Genomic DNA, 15574 nt, shown 5'->3' on the forward strand with positions numbered 1-15574 from the left:
ACACACCGTAGACTTATGTGTCCAAAGCCCATGCCTCCTGGGAATGACCCACCCCACCAGGACCCAGCCCTCACTAGGCTCTGGGACTGTATTAATCTGGACCAGAAGAGAAAGCAGGGGGGTCGGGGTGGGGGAGAGATAAAGAACAACAAACATCCACAGCTGGACAAGGATAGACTTGAAGCCTCGACTGTTAAGTAGAGAAAGTAAAAAAAAAACTCCTGAAGGCTGCCCCGCAAATCGCTCTGTGATAATTTGCCTTGCAGGTCCAGCCTGCCGGTCAGCCTGGTGACCCCACGTGCTCACCATGGCGTCCTAATTGAACCACCATCCCCTAGCCTGCATTGGAAGTAATATGCGTTAGGAAAATCAATCCATTTGTAGGGGGAGAAACCAGACTGGTTTCCTGCTACTGCTCATATTTTCACTAAAACCCCATTTTACTGGAACCAACATTGAAAAAAACAGCACATTTTATTCAAAACAAGGCAATATTGGTATTGACAGAGCTGCAGTGATAATGAGGACGATCAATTTTCCCTCCTCCATTATGGGGTATTGAGCAATTTTGGAGTAAACTTGTGGCATCATTAGACAAGATCAGCATTTCTCCCTTTTGAAAACTTTCACTTTTTTTTTTTTTGCTTTTTTGCATATTTAGATTTTAAATAGCTCTTCTCTGGTGGATAAAAAAGAAAAAAGCAAACAACAATGAAAAAAGAAAGCCAAAAGCCCTCAAAGTAATAAGTGAATTGCTGGTAATAAAACTGGAGATTGTAGACATTTCTTTTTAATTTTTATTAATAATACATTGTGATGTTATTTTTGCATCTTGCTTCATACAGACTGTCTCCCCAACTTTTGCCCCAAATTAAAAGGCTGCAGTTACCAAATAATCCAGGTTCTGGAAGAGGGAATATTCAAGGCAAGTGGGTAGAGGCTCCCTTTGTGTTCGGAGAGGAGGAGACAAGAGGAAAAGCAGAGGTGTGGGATGCAGGGAGGGACCCTGAGAGCGGCAGAAGAAAGATCTGGGGAAAGGAGTCAAGGAGGCTGGGCAGATTCCCACATGGAGGAACTCCTCAAAGTAAAAGTGATGGAATTGTTTAGTGCAAGTGAGTTTTGGCATTTTTTCCTTCTGTCTCTGGTCCCCGTCGGGCTGTACGTTGCCTCTAGCAGTTTACCCTGGTGGTGCCAATACCACAGTGACAGGGATGGGACAGTCCACTCAGGCTGCTCTAACAAAATACCATAGACTGGGTGGGTTGTAAACAATCGAAACTTATTTCTCATAGTTCTGGAGGCTGGAAGTCCAGGAGCCTGGTGCTGGCAGATTCAGTGTCTGGTGAGGGCCCACTTCCCCGTTGATGGCTCAATTCTTACCGTGTCCTTATATGGCACAAGGTGAAAGAAGGCTCTCTGGGGTCCCTTTTATAAGGGCACTAATCCCCTTCATGAGGGGTCCACTTTCATGTCCTAATCACCTCTCAAAGGCCCCACCTCCAAATACATCATGTTGGAAGTTAGGTTTCAACATATGAGTTCTGGGGGACATAGACATCTGGCCCATTATAGGGACCATCTTCTCCCAATGGGATGAGATCTTCCCTCAGCATCGAGGATGGTGGTGAAATGGTGACATTTCAGAATGACAAAATCCTGCCTGGGAGCAATGGCCCTGAAAAAAACCATTCTAATGTAATTTAAATTTTAAACTAGAATTAAGATAGTCTAAAATTTTAAATTGGAAGTGTTACTGAAGATATTGTAAAAATGGAAATTGCACTAAATGCCATCAGTTTGAGACAGGCGCTCTAGGTGCTGTGTTCCTGGAAGGAGGAAGGGAGGGTGAAGGGTGAACTGTATGACCCGTTCATTTTTTTTAATCTAAAAACTGGTGATAAACAGTGTAAATATGTGTCCCAATACATTTTAATCCTTAAAACATAAATGCTACCAAGCGGTGTTTGTGGCCTGCGGACGAATGCCATCTTATTCATTTCTGTCCCTTAGTGGTACAAACATACTCTCAACCATCATGGCAGGGTGTTCCCAAATCTCTGCACGTGTGAGGTAGAGATGGGAAATGAGGTGATCCTGAGCATGGAGTCTGGGGTCAAAGCGAGGCTCTGCCCTTACCACGTGGCCTGAACAAGGTACTTCTCTGGGCTCAGTTTCCTCATCTGTAAAATGGGCAGAGTAATAGTATCTCCCTCATAGGTTCCTCACAGGGACTGTATAATCTATACATATCAAAATGCTTAGACTGGGGCCTGGCACATCCCGAATACCCAGGTCATATTTTCATCCCAGGGTAAAATTTGGCTCCCCTAGGAGATGCCAGGCCTGGATTCCCTTCTAAATCCAAGAGCTCTGTAAAATGTGTGAGGGGCTGCAGGGAACCCCTTCCTCCCAGATACTGTAAATCCTCTGCTAGAGCTCGTTTGTCATTGTGCTGAGACTGTCCCCTCACCTGTCTTGCCTGTAGCCCATGATTCCCTTGAGAGCAGGGATAATGTCGTGTTAATCTTGAAATGCCTAAAACTTTACCCAGAGCTGACATTGAAGAGGCAGTTATAACTTGTTTGAGGGAGAGAGGAAAGAAGGGAAGCAGGGAAGGACCCCAAGAAAGCTTTTAAGGCGGCTGGGGGGGGGATGTGCATATCAGATGGTCTGCGACTCAATGGGACAAGAAGCCAGTCATCTTTAAGATAGGGATTATTCAAATTAGTGCCTTTCTGGTTACTCCTGGCTTTACACTTGTGGACTAACCTAGACATGATCTACATTGTCAGAGATCTCTTTTCATGAAACCAAAAACTCGGGCAAAGGTGTGCAATATGAAAAGCATGCCAGGGCCTCAGGTCAGGTTCCCAGGAGGTGGAGCCCACGACAGGGGTATAGGTACATCAGATCCTTCAAGGGAGGGACTAGGGAAGGGGAGTGGAGGAAGCAGATGGTGCTGTCAGCTGAAGTCCAACCTCACCCTGAGCCACCAGGGCAGGGCTCTCAGGCATGGATTGCACCAAAAGACTGAAGGGTGTGACCTCATGGGCTACGGTTTGGTGTGTGTGTACGTGAGCGTGTGCACGTGGTACATGGGTGTGTGTATGTTTGCATGCATGTGTATGTGCATGCATACAAGTATATGTGTAGCTGTGTGGGCATGTATATACATATGTGTGCTTGTGTGTACACACGCATGTATGTGTGCACACGTGTATGTGTGCGCATGAGTACATGTGTGTGTGTGCATGCATAAACATATAGGGGGGGCCACGAAGCAGGGGACAGGTGGGGCAGGGCAGCTCCCACTTAGGGGAGCTCAGTCCTCCAGAGAAGGGGGAGTGGTGATGGGTACACCCACCTGGAGAAGGAGGTCTGGGGGAGGCTCCCATAGTATTCACAGCAGGAAAATTCCATTAAGTTCTAACTGGTATCCCTCTTACTTTAGCCCATATCAGATACAACAGTAAAAGAGAATGTGGGCAGTCCTCAGAGGTTTTGTAGAGGAATTCCCATCCCCTTCCCCCAACATCCCCACTCCTGAGTATATCTACAGAGGCCTGGGAATTCCAGGGGTTTATATTTTTATGAAGAAAACAAGGTTGCAAAAGCAATGTATTTGGCTCCTATATTTACTGAGCTGACTCTCTGTGCTCTCTTCTGTGGACTTCAAGGACGTAAAGATACTGAAGTGCCTGGAAAACCAATAAGGTTGAGATGACACCCCAGCTGCCTGTGTCTGAGAGGTGGACGAAGGACAGCTGGAAGCTGTCAGGGGGACAACAGCAGGGGCTGAGGGTGTTTGGCGCCAGAGCTGAGGCTGGTGCTGGCCTGGGCTCTGAGTGTGGTCTGGTCTGGCCGCAGCCAGTGAGCGTGGGCACCGCCTCCCGGGCATGCCGCACCTTCTGTGCCAGGGGTACGGACTCCAACATAGGGCTGCTAGGGGCCCACAAGAGGCACGGCCACTGGCCGGCCCTGGCTGCCCCTCATAGACACAGACCTGCAACCTGTCTGACCCGGCCTTCCTACCTTCTGAGAGAGCCCACGTGTCCGGACTTTTACGTAAAGTCCCCAGACCTTTAAGTGTTAGCAGTTAATTCAGAAACTGCTTAAACATTGCCTGGGGTGGACACCGTGTCTCTGGGGCAGATGCAGCTTCTCAGATGCTGGCACTTCGCAGTCTCTGTTTTAAGCCTGTCCCTCTTTGGCAGCTGACCCCTTCTGCACGGGACGAGGGCACCCCTGAGAACTCCCGAGACAGACGGGGTGCAGTGAGAACAGGCTGTGTGGGTGCAGTTGCCTAGCCCCCCAACCTATTTGAGGCCTGGTTGGGGGTTGATCCAAGTTGCGCACAAAATATTCTGACCTCAAGGGCTCACCGCTTGCTTTTGCTACCTCTTAGCTTTCCCAGGAGATCCAGTGCTCCGTGGCCAGTCACATCCAGTCCATGGTGAAATCGGAGAAGAACCGTCAGGTCATGTGTGAGGCGGGGATGCTTAGGACCCTCATGGCCTCCTGCCATAGGGCCCTGACCACCAGCCCCAGCCCCTTGAACTCGGGCCTCATCAGGGTTTTTGAAAAGCTTGCCTCCCAAGCCATCGAACCAGACGTGTTAAGGTACTGTGTGCCGTGCGTTAAACGTGGCTGAGCCATGGCAGCTGTGCTCAGGTACAGTGGACAGGAGGAGTGCACAGGGACAGGTGTCCCCATGCCCCCTCCTCCTCTCCCCTCTGCAGGGCGTGGCCCTTCTCAGCACTGGACACTGTGAGTCCAGGGAGGAGCCTTGTGTCCATGCAGACAGTAGGCAGGCCCACAAAACAGACAAGGCCCGTCCCGTGGAGCTGATAGTCTTGGGGCAGGGGGGACAGGAGTCAGAGGGTCCTGCAGACAACACAGAATAGCGCTGTGGGGATGCTCAGTGGACAGGGCTGGAGCTGCACGAACTGGGAGGGCCACATTTGGGAGAGCGGGTGGGAAGGGGCAGGGCTTCAGGGCAGTGGGTGGCTTAGGCCTGAGGCCTGTGCCAGCATTCATGGGACTCAGGGAGGAGGGAAGAGGGCATGAGAGGACACCCTGCTGAGACAGATGGGGGCTGTGAGGGCTGGACACCCCCAGGGGCCAGACTGTAGGGAGCTGGGCTGCTGTGAGGAGCAGGGGCGGGCCAGGACTCCTGACAAGGAGAGGGACACAGTCAGTGCTCCCTTGTATGCTCAGGGAAACTTCCTGCTGGCAGCCCGTCCAGGAAGGCACCTGTTTCCTGGAAAGCTGGGCAGGACGGAGAGGCTCAGAGCAGAGCAGACTGAGCAGACACAGAGTAAAGGAGTGCAAACTCCTTCTCCCTTCAAGGTTCAGTTTGAGGCTCCCAGCTGGTCACTGGTTAAGTCCAAGGCACCTAAACGCACTAGCTCTGTGGTCTGGGTGCCAGGCCAGGGACACCCTGCTTCTGCATGGCTTGAGGGAAGGTTTCCAGGCAGAGAGAGGAAAGCGTGGAGGAGGGGGTCAGGGAGCACCGAGATTTAGGAAAGTGCTGAGATTTAGGAAAGCTGGAGAACACTTCTGCCCATAAAAGCTCTTCATTTCTTTCTCTTGTATGTTATGACCTAGACAGTTTCTCAGTCTTGGAATTCCTTCACCTCCATCGGCTGCAACGAAAATCCTCCATTCATCTTGTGTGCACAGAGGGGACTCTGGAGGCTCAGGTGAGGACAGGGGAAAGAACAGGAACAGGTTAATGGGAATTAAAGAGAATATGCATCCCTTATAAGGGAGACTTTACAACAGGTGAGAAACAGACAGACTTAAAAAATGGTACTGTCTGCTGCACAGTGGAGCAAATGAGGGAAAGCAGGATTGCTGGTCCCAGAGAAAGACCAGATCTGGAAGGAAAAGGATGATCTCCACCCTCGTATAAGATAGGTGATGGTGAGCATGCCCTTGACCCCTTTAGGTGCAGATCACGGAAACAGCAATAGGGTTTCCTTCACAACACACTGCATGTTCGAGGACCCAGTGCTGAGCCTGGGCAGAGGTACCAGTGATGGCTTTTTGCACAGCTCGCAGCTCAGGGGTCAGCTGGAAGGTCAAGAGGCCAAAGCACTGGGGGGATCCCTAGTATCAGGCATGGTCCCGGGGAGGCTGCTGGCTCCAGGGAGCAGCTTAAAGAACAGAAAGCTGTGAGCATACCGAATATGAGATCACATAAGGACGTGAAGCCAAGGAGGCCCAGCTGAAAAGCATAGGTGGAGAGTCAGCTTGTGCTGGCAGCCAGGGGCGGGGAGCAGGGGTTTCAAAGAGACAGGCTGTTGTGGGTGGGGAGGTCAGGGAGCCAGGACGAAGCGCCATGAGCGACCACCAGTGGGGCAAGCTGGAAAGTGTGTGTAGGGGGTGTTTGTGGGGAATGGTGGACTGAAGGGAGAAGAAGTTTCTAGGAGGAGCACTGTTGCTGCAGTTCAGCGTTACTGAGTCAGGAGAGAGCCACCTTACAGCGGTTAGGTTAGCCCTCTTTCTGGGCTGTGGCAGAAACACTGGGGCTGTTGTCAGAAGAGCAGTGGAAATGCTTGAACAGGGATGCGGCTCTTCATCTCTCCTTTGGCTTGTTGCCTTAGGGTCTCAGGCTGCCACAGCAGGGACACCTGAGGGTCCCACGGGAGCTGCCCTGGATGCCGGCCCTGGCCCAGCAGTCACACAGGCCCTCAGGCCCTCGGGGACGTCCCAGGGCTCAACCACCGCCCTTCAGACCTCACTGAGCCTCATCTCCATGACCTCCCCACGCCACCTGCAACCTCAGAGGGCGGTCCTGGCTCCATCGTTTGTGGAATTTGACATGTCCATGGAAGGTTATGGGTACGATAGGCTTTCTTATAATGGGAATGCACTTTATTAATTTACCAGTGCCTCTGATAAATTATAATATTGATCACAAAACTATAGTTCTCATCAGCTCTCACCGCTCAGGAGCAGAAAATGTCTGGGCCAGGGATACCTGTCTACTCAGTGGCTTCTCGGGGCCCGCATCCTCAGCCATGGAGTGCTATGACCCTCTCCCTCCCCTGGTGGGCCTGCTTTCCGGAATGCCCTCCCCTTCAGGATCCAGTGTGAATTCCATCTCTTAGAGCCCTCATAACAGCATCAGCTGCTTTTTGTCCTCATGGTGTAGGAGGGAGGGAGGCCCTGCAGGGGGACAGAGGGGAGATGTCACGGCCAGAAGTTGGCTTGCAGTTCACTGATCTGAGACACTTTTCTGTTTCCAGCTGTTTGTTTATTCCGACGCTGGCTACAGTTATGGGCAGCAGTACAGAGTATCTGGTCTCTGGAGGGATTGGGACAGGTAGGTGATTCTCGGGGAGTTCAGCTTGCTGAGCTGTCCTCACCCTGCCTCCACAACGAGTGCCGAGGGAGCCTTGGTGTCAGACTTCCACTTGGCCTTATTTCTGTGTATCTGTAGATGAGCCATCCTTGAAGTTTGTCATGCTTGTGTTAGGGCAGGAGGATCCCAAGGGCCCAGCCATGACTCTGCATACAGTGGGGACTCAGTGGTAATTTGATGGCGGAGTCTGGGTTGGATTCATTTTGTCAGTGATTGACGCAAGTTGAAATGAACACCACAACCTGTCTTAGGTCTCTTTCCAGAGAAGAATATACATTCTATGTGAATGGCAATCTGGTCTACTGAGCCCTGGCAGGCTTTGAGCAGTGCTGTGCTCAGCTAAAAACTGGCTGGGCAGGACAGGGCAAGTGCCCAGTGCTGTCTGAGCTAAGCACCCTCGGTTAGGAGAACCAGGATTTCTCTGGGATGGTGGGTGCTGAGGGGTCATTGCATTCACAGCCCATCCGCACGGGCACCAAGTCTGATTCGCTAATTCATGGAGGACATCAGGCCTGCTCTGTACTGCCAACCCTGTTATGGGGCAGGAGGACATGGGTTTCCCTATAGGGAGACGCCCCCATACAAGGTTCAGCTGAGCTAGGCTGGTGTTCTCTGCCTCACATAGCAGACTGCCCAGCTTTAGATCAGCCAATAGTTCTGTCCCCCTCTCCACGCCCTTGGCAAGGTGGCATGGAATAATATGTGGGATAGAATTAGAGGCTTTGGGGATCTAGACTCAAGTCCTGGTGGGAATATGACTTACTCCTGCAAGTATGAATAAGGGGATGAGCCTCTGTGGTGTAGGGTTGACATAAAGTGGGCATGAGTCAGACCAGGCACAGAGCTGGTACAAGGTAGGGCCACACCTGGGCTGAATCAGAGCTATGATGACTCTAGACAAGATTATAAGGCAGGAGAAAGTCTAAGGGGATGCTTGTGTTCTGACTCCAGGTGCTGCCAGGTCATTCCCTCCGTCTGGGGGCCTGACCTTCTCCTGCTGGTTCCTGATCAGCAGACACAGCACAGTCATTGAGGGCCACCCACTGCGCTTCCTAACCCTGGTGCGTCACTTGGCCAGGACTGAGCAGCCCTTCGTCTGCTTCTCTGTCGGCCTGTGCCCGGACGACCTCTCCTTGGTTGTGTCTACAGAAGAGAAAGCGTTTCAGCCCCTGGGTAAGGTGTTGGGAGCTGGAGCTGTTTTTGCCCACACTTGGGGGAGATGGAGCTAAGTCAGCAGCTCTCGGCACGAGAGCCTGGGAGACCAACCCTCCTTCAGTGGCTGGTGGCTGGTCCAGACTCTGCCATTTAGAATTCTGCCTAGCTCTCTAAGCTCATCCCCTTGTGATGGCCAGAAATGGCCTGTTCTTCTTGTGTCCCCTGAGAATGTCAGTTTCATAGAGAGACACCCAGAAGGCCCCAGGGGTGGCTTGGCATCATTGTCACAGAGCACAAGTGCTTCTCCCCGCCCCCCACCCCCCGCCCGAGGACTCTAGGGCACATGTGCATCGCTGCAGAGGCAGTGTCCTGTGGGGTAGACCCAAAGCTTGACGCCTGGGTTTGAGTCCTGCTGCCCGACCCTGGGCAAGTTACATAACCTGTTTGTGCCTCAGGAGGGTAAATGGGGATTGTGATAGCACCTACTTCACAGGGGGGCTGTGAAAATGCAATGAAGTGACATTCGTAACTGCTCTTAAACTAGTGTCTGGCACAAAGCAGGACCTGAAGCCACGATAGTTGCTGTTGTGGTTATTTCATGAGGGGGTCTAGGCCACGGCTCCTCAGCACGAGGCCCTGGTTCTCCTGGCTTGCTTCAGCATGACAATGCACGCAAGGTGCAGCGTCTGTGTTCTCTTGCAGACGTCATGGAACCAGAGGATGATCCTGAGCCTTCTGCCGGGCGCCAGCTTCGGGTCAGGTGTGGCCAGCTGCTGGCCTGCGGTCAGTGGCACCACCTGGCTGTGGTTGTCACCAAGGAAATGAAAAGGAATTGCACCATTTCCACCTATCTGGATGGACAGATCACCGGCTCAGCCAAGGTGAGCTAGTTGCCCCGAGCTCTGCTTGCCCCACTGTGATGCCTTCTGGCCACACCACCTGGAGTGGTCTCACTTCCCTTCGTTGTTCTCATTTGGCAGCAGGGTCGGTATCTAATGAAACTCCCCCTAGCTGTCCAGAACACTCGGCTGAGCTCAAACATGAGAAAAACCCAAAACACAAGAAAATGGAAATTCTTCAGAAACTGGAGTGAAAGCCACACAACCAGAGCAGAAGGTGAAACATGGAAATAAGAATAGTCATAAGAGATTATAAGGTCCCAGAGTGAACAAGGCTTTTCACAATTTAAGTTGTGGATTCCCCAGGAAGGTCTGTGCAGGGTCAAAGGTTCTACTTTTCTTTCTCTCTTTTTTTTTTTTTTAAAGATTTTATTTATTTATTTGAGACAGAGAGAATGAGAGACAGAGAGCATGAGAGGGAGGAGGATCAGAGGGAGAAGCAGACTCCCTGCCGAGCAGGGAGCCCGATGCGGGACTCGATCCCGGGACTCCAGGATCATGACCTGAGCCGAAGGCAGTCGCTTAACCAACTGAGCCACCCAGGCGCCCAAAGGTTCTACTTTTCTAAGAAGCTTCCTGGTGAATCTATTATGACTGCACACTACACTTAGAAGCCAGGCACTAGGGCTTGCAAGGACACCAACACCTCTTACCAGATTTACAGCAGAACAATGAGGAAAAGATGGTTCCCTGCCTAGAGAAGGCAATGGAATGTGAACACATAGCTAGAGGAGGTGTCTCATCACTGCCATTTAGAGTCACCTGAAGTCCTGAGGCATAAGGGAGAGGAAGCTGGGAGATGAGGGACATGGCGGGTGTGCTCTGGCATCCACTGTTAGAGCTCCCAAAGCAGCCAGAGAGAGAAGGGCCCAGAAGACACCAGAGGGCGAGTGCAGCCAGAATTTCGCCCAGGTACCAGAGAGAGCATCTCAACCTAGGCTGCATTCTAGAATCACCCAGGAAGTATTTTTAAAGTTCTATTGTGCAGGCTGTTCCTGAGATCAATCATAATAGGATCTCTGTGTGCAGGGTCATTTGGTAATGTTTTCAGAGTTTCTCAGGTGATTCTAATATTTAGCCAGAATGGAGAACCTTAGATTAATAGGGTGTCTCATTTTGATAGTTTGACACTTGGGGCTCAATAATTCTTTATTGTAGGGACCCATTCTGTGTATAGTAGGATAGATACTTAGCAGCATTTGTGGCCTCCCTAGATGCTGTAGCATCTCTATCTCTGTCTCTCCAGTTGTGACCACCAAAATGTCTCCAGACATTTCCAAATGCCCCCTATGGGACAAAAATCACCCCATGTTGAGAGTCATTAGGTTAGAACAACCTAAATTCGATATAACACTAAAGATGAATTCAATGCTATCTTCTAGTATAATTGTTTTATCAAAAAAGGGCAGTGGTAATCAGAAAGACTCAGCAGGAACATAACAAAAATAGGTCTTCCAAAACATGAGGTTAACTCTTCTCAAATCATTGATGATACTAGCACTTCTTTCCTTCTTCCCTTCCCTCTCTTCTCCTACCCTCTCCTTTCCCTCTCTCCTCTCCCATCCCCTCCTCTCTTCTACCCTCCTCCCCTTCCCTCCCCTCTCCTCCTCTCCCTTCCTTCCTTCTTATTTTCCTTCCTTCCTTCCCTCATTAAATAGTTTGGAGCACCCACTCTTTGTTAGGTACTGTTTTAGATGCTAGGAACTGTCCATGCCCACCAGGCAAATACCTCCAGGAGTGTGCATATAGTATAAAACTTAGATATATTAAGCTTGCAGTAGCAGGACGCTCTATTCTGTGGGGTAACAAAGACTTGGAAGGAGCTTAGATAGGATTAGGGCTTATTTTAGGTGATTTGGGGAAGGGTTCGAAGAAGTACAGGTTGGTCTGTTCTCAACTGTGTGCTGTCAGAAAGAGGGAATTTGATTTCTGTGTATGTTTGGAACTTTTATCCAGGAAGTAGGAGGAATGGGGCAGGTTAGAGTTGTCATTGGAGAAAAAAGCAGGATCACTCATGTTAGCCAGGATGGAAAGTGTGGTTACTCTGTGGTTGCACAATGTCTTGTTATTATCTGTTCAGGTATGATTACAGAGTGGGCTTGTTTTTGTTTTGTTTTTTTTTTCCTTATTTTGTAAAACATGTTAGTATTCTGTTTTGTTTTATAGAATAGACTGGTATTCTGTGAAATAGTTCATGGACTTTGAGGCTAAGAAACAAGTCCTATTGATGTTTGGACCTTGCTCACACCTAGCACAGGGGCTGGCCCACAGTAAGCATGCAATAAATATTTGATGAATTGCATTGAATTTATAGCCAAAAGGAGTAAGACGGACTGGATGATAGTGTAGTTGAGTGAATTGGTCCATGGATGAACAACTGACCTCATGGGACCAGCTAAGCCAGAGTCAGTCAGCAGAAAGGTTGGCAGTGGTGTGGGGCCACAGGGATATGCCAAAACATGCCATGGGGAATGACCAAGAGTTGAGTCAGACAGAGTTGACTTTCCAAGATGATCTCAACGAGTTGGTTCAGGATAAGCAAGTAGAATTTAATTGGGATAAATGGGAAGGCCTGTGTTTAGATGTAGACATCTGCTGAGCAAGAAGAAGATGGGAGAGCTTAGGTTGGGGATGACCCAGCTTAACGATGGTTCTCTAATATTAGAGACTTTGTTTTAATTTCCAAGGGAAGATAAGTTAAATTTTAAAAGGTGGGGAGTATTTCAGCAGCCTGAGCAAAATGATGTGGGAGCAATTTGAGACATCTTATGTTTGTAAATCAATGCAGATGGTGCAGTGAGTATATGCAATAGGAATTTGGAAAAAAGGCAAACTGGATTGCAGGGGTGGGGCAGAGCTTCAGTGCTGGAGAGAGAGAAGTCCCTGCCAGGCAGGAGGGGAGGGGGGAAGAGAGCACAGTGGACCCCACTCTAGGCAGGCCTGGTAACTGAAAACTTGGTTTGTTCTTGTTTGAAAATCTCATTTAATTGGTAGAGAGAAAAAGACTGTTTCTGAAATTGTATGACCTCTCACTTGAAAAATATGTATTTATATACATAAATGTGGATATGGTGATTTTATAGTCATTATAAAAATTATATAAACACATTTTGAAATACCTGAAAAAAATTGAAAAGAAGAAAGAATGCCTATATTCCTTCTATCTTACCATAGTTTATAGTTTCTTTTAGCTTTTTCCCTTTAAAAAAATAGCTGTGACTTTATTACATAGAAAATATTGTATATTAGTTAATTTTTAGTATTAGTTAAAAAATTTTTACCCACATAAGTTTTGAAATTATCATTTTAAAATTTGTGATACTCTGTTAACTAGTTTTCTTTTGTTGAAATTTTTATTGAGATAATTGTAGGCTAAAATGTAGTTGTTAGAAATAATAGCAAGAAATCCTGTGTACCTTTTACCTAGTTTCTCCCCAATGGTGGTATCTTATAAAACTGTAGAACAATTTCATAACCAAAATATTGATATTGATATAATCTGCTAATTTGTTCAGATATCCCAGTTTTACTTATACTTGTGTATATGTGTATGTGTTCCACACAATTTTATCACACGTGTAGGTTCCTATGTCTGTGACTCCTGCCAAGATTCAGAATGTTTATGTCACCACAATGCTCCCTTGTGTTGCCCTTTTATAAAAATTAAAACTACAGCCACTCCCACTCAACCACACCTCCCTCCCTTATCCCTGTCCCTAACCTTGCAACCCATAATCTAGAATGTTGTCATTTCAAGGATATGAGATATATGAAACTGTACAGTACATGATCTTTTAGGATTGGATTTTCAATCAGCATAATTCTCTGAAAATTCATCCAAATTGTTGCTGTGCATCGATAGTTAATTCCTTTTTATCACTGAGTAGTATTCCATGATATGGATGTATATGTAACCATTCACTGACTGAAGGACATTTGGGCTGTTTCCAGTTTTTGGATATTACAAATAAAGCTGCTATGAACATTTTTTTCCTTTTTGGTTTTTTATCTTCTTTGTTTTGCTATGAACATTTGTGTACAGGTTTTTGTGTGAACTTAAGTCCATATTTCTCTGGGATAAATGCCTAAGAGTTCAATTGCTGGGTCATATGGTGATTGTGTGTTTAGTTTTATAAGAAACAGCCAAATCATTTCCCCAAAATGACTGTACCATTTTACGTTTCCCACCAGCAATAGATGAGTGATCCATTTTCTCTGCATTCAGTGGGGTTACTGTTTTTTATATTAGCCATTCTGATAGCTGTGTAGTGATAGCTCATTATGTTTTTAATTTGCATTTCTTTAATGACTAATGAGATTAAAAATCTTCTCAAGTGCTTATTTGCTATCTGTGTATCCTCTTCAGTGATGTCTGTTCATGTCTTGTGACCATTTTCTAATTGGATTGATTGTTTTTCCTCTTGAGTTTTAAGGGGTTTTCTATATATTCTAGATACTAGTCCTTTTCTTTAAAATTTTATTTTATTATGTTATGTTAATCACCGTACATTACATCATTAGTTTTTGATGTAGTGTTCCATGATTCCTTGTTTGCGTATACCCCCCAGTGCTCCATTCAATACGTGCCCTCTTTAGTACTCATCACCAGGCTAACCCATCCCCCCACCCCCTTCCCCTCTAGAACCCTCAGTTTGTTTCTCAGAGTCCATAGTCTCTCATGGTTCATCTCCCCCTCCGATCCCCCCCTTCATTTTTCCCTTCCTACTATCTTCTTTTTTTTTTTTTAACATATAATGTATTATTTGTTTCAGAGGTACAGGTCTGTGATTCATCAGTCTTACACAATTCACAGCACTCACCATAGCACATACCCTCCCCAATGTCTATCACCCAGCCACCCCATCCCTCTCACCCCCCACTCAACTAATCTTCGACAAAGGAGGAAAGAATGTCCAATGGAAAAAAGACAGTCTCTTCAACAAATGGTGTTGGGAAAATTGGACAGCCACATGCAGAAGAATGAAAATGGACCATTTCCTTACACCACACACAAAAATAGACTCCAAATGGTTGAAAGACCTCAATGTGAGACAGGAGTCCATCAAAATCCTAGAGGAGAACACAGGCAGCAACCTCTTTGGCCTCAGCCACAGCAACTTCTTCCTAGAAACATCGCCAAAGGCAAGGGAAGCAAGGGCAAAAATGAACTATTGGGACTTCATCAAGATAAAAAGCTTTTGCACAGCAAAGGAAACAGTCAACAAAACCAAAAGACAACCGACAGAATGGGAGAAGATATTTGCAAATGACATATCAGATAAAGGGCTAGTATCCAAAATCCATAAAGAACTTATCAAACTCAACACCCAAAGAACAAAGAATCCAGTCAAGAAATGGGCAGAAGACATGAACAGACATTTTTCCAAAGAAGACATCCAAATGGCCAACAGACACATGAAAAAGTGCTCAACATTGCTCGGCATTAGATACTAGTCCTTTGATGTGTGATTTGCCAAAGAATTTCTCCTAGTCAGTAGCTTGTGTTCCATCTTCTTTCCCATAGGACTTTGTAGAACAAAAATTTTTATTTTGATTCATCAGATTTAACTCTTATGACTCATGCTTTTGGTGTTAAGTCTAAGAACTCTTTGCCTAGCCCTAGATCCAGAAGATTTTCTTCTGTGTTTTTTTCTAAAAGTTTTCTAGATTTACATTTAAATCTGTTATCTCTTATGAGTTAACTTTTGTAGGAGATATTAAGTTTAGACTGAAGTTCATTTCTTTGCCCATGGATGTCCAGATGTTCCAGCAACATTGGTTGAAGAGGCTACCCTTCCTCCATTGAATTGCTTTTGAACCTTCATCAAATATCAGTTGGGCACTTTTGTATGGATTTATTTCCAGATTCTATATTCTGTTCTACTGATCTATGTGACTATACCCTTACCAAGACCACACTATCTTAATTATTGTAGCTATGTAATAAGCTATATAATAATATTGGTTAGAATGGTGCCTCCCACTTAATTCTTCTCTTTCAAAAAAGATAATCAAAATCACTCTTCTTTTTGAAAAAGAAGAATTAAGCTATTTGTTAAGTTATTCTAGGGCTTGTACCTTCAAATATAAATTTTAGAATTAGCTTGTCTGTGTCTACAAAAGCCTTCTGACATTTTGATAGGAACTGCAT

At 47.0% G+C, this 15574-nt stretch overlaps 1 protein-coding gene across 4 annotated transcripts in view; it reads left to right on the plus strand.

Moving 5' to 3' along the window:
* The window catches only part of WDFY4 (WDFY family member 4), a 292015-nt gene that overhangs the window by 73310 nt on the left and 203131 nt on the right, over positions 1 to 15574 (plus strand). For all 4 annotated transcript variants that reach the window (XR_004682573.1, XM_035023705.1, XM_035023725.1 and 1 more), the window contains exons 14-19: positions 4406 to 4620; positions 5608 to 5702; positions 6609 to 6846; positions 7254 to 7330; positions 8321 to 8542; positions 9227 to 9405. Coding sequence is in view for 3 of the 4 variants with exons in the window: in XM_035023705.1 (XP_034879596.1) it covers positions 4406 to 4620; positions 5608 to 5702; positions 6609 to 6846; positions 7254 to 7330; positions 8321 to 8542; positions 9227 to 9405 (1026 nt within the window). In the remaining variant the exon portion in view is untranslated. The remainder of the gene's footprint in view (positions 1 to 4405; positions 4621 to 5607; positions 5703 to 6608; positions 6847 to 7253; positions 7331 to 8320; positions 8543 to 9226; positions 9406 to 15574) is intronic.

The sequence above is a fragment of the Mirounga leonina genome, unplaced genomic scaffold (assembly GCF_011800145.1).
Source record: "Mirounga leonina isolate KUSES-001 unplaced genomic scaffold, KU_Mleo_1.0 Mir_114, whole genome shotgun sequence".
Lineage (NCBI taxonomy): Eukaryota > Metazoa > Chordata > Mammalia > Carnivora > Phocidae > Mirounga > Mirounga leonina.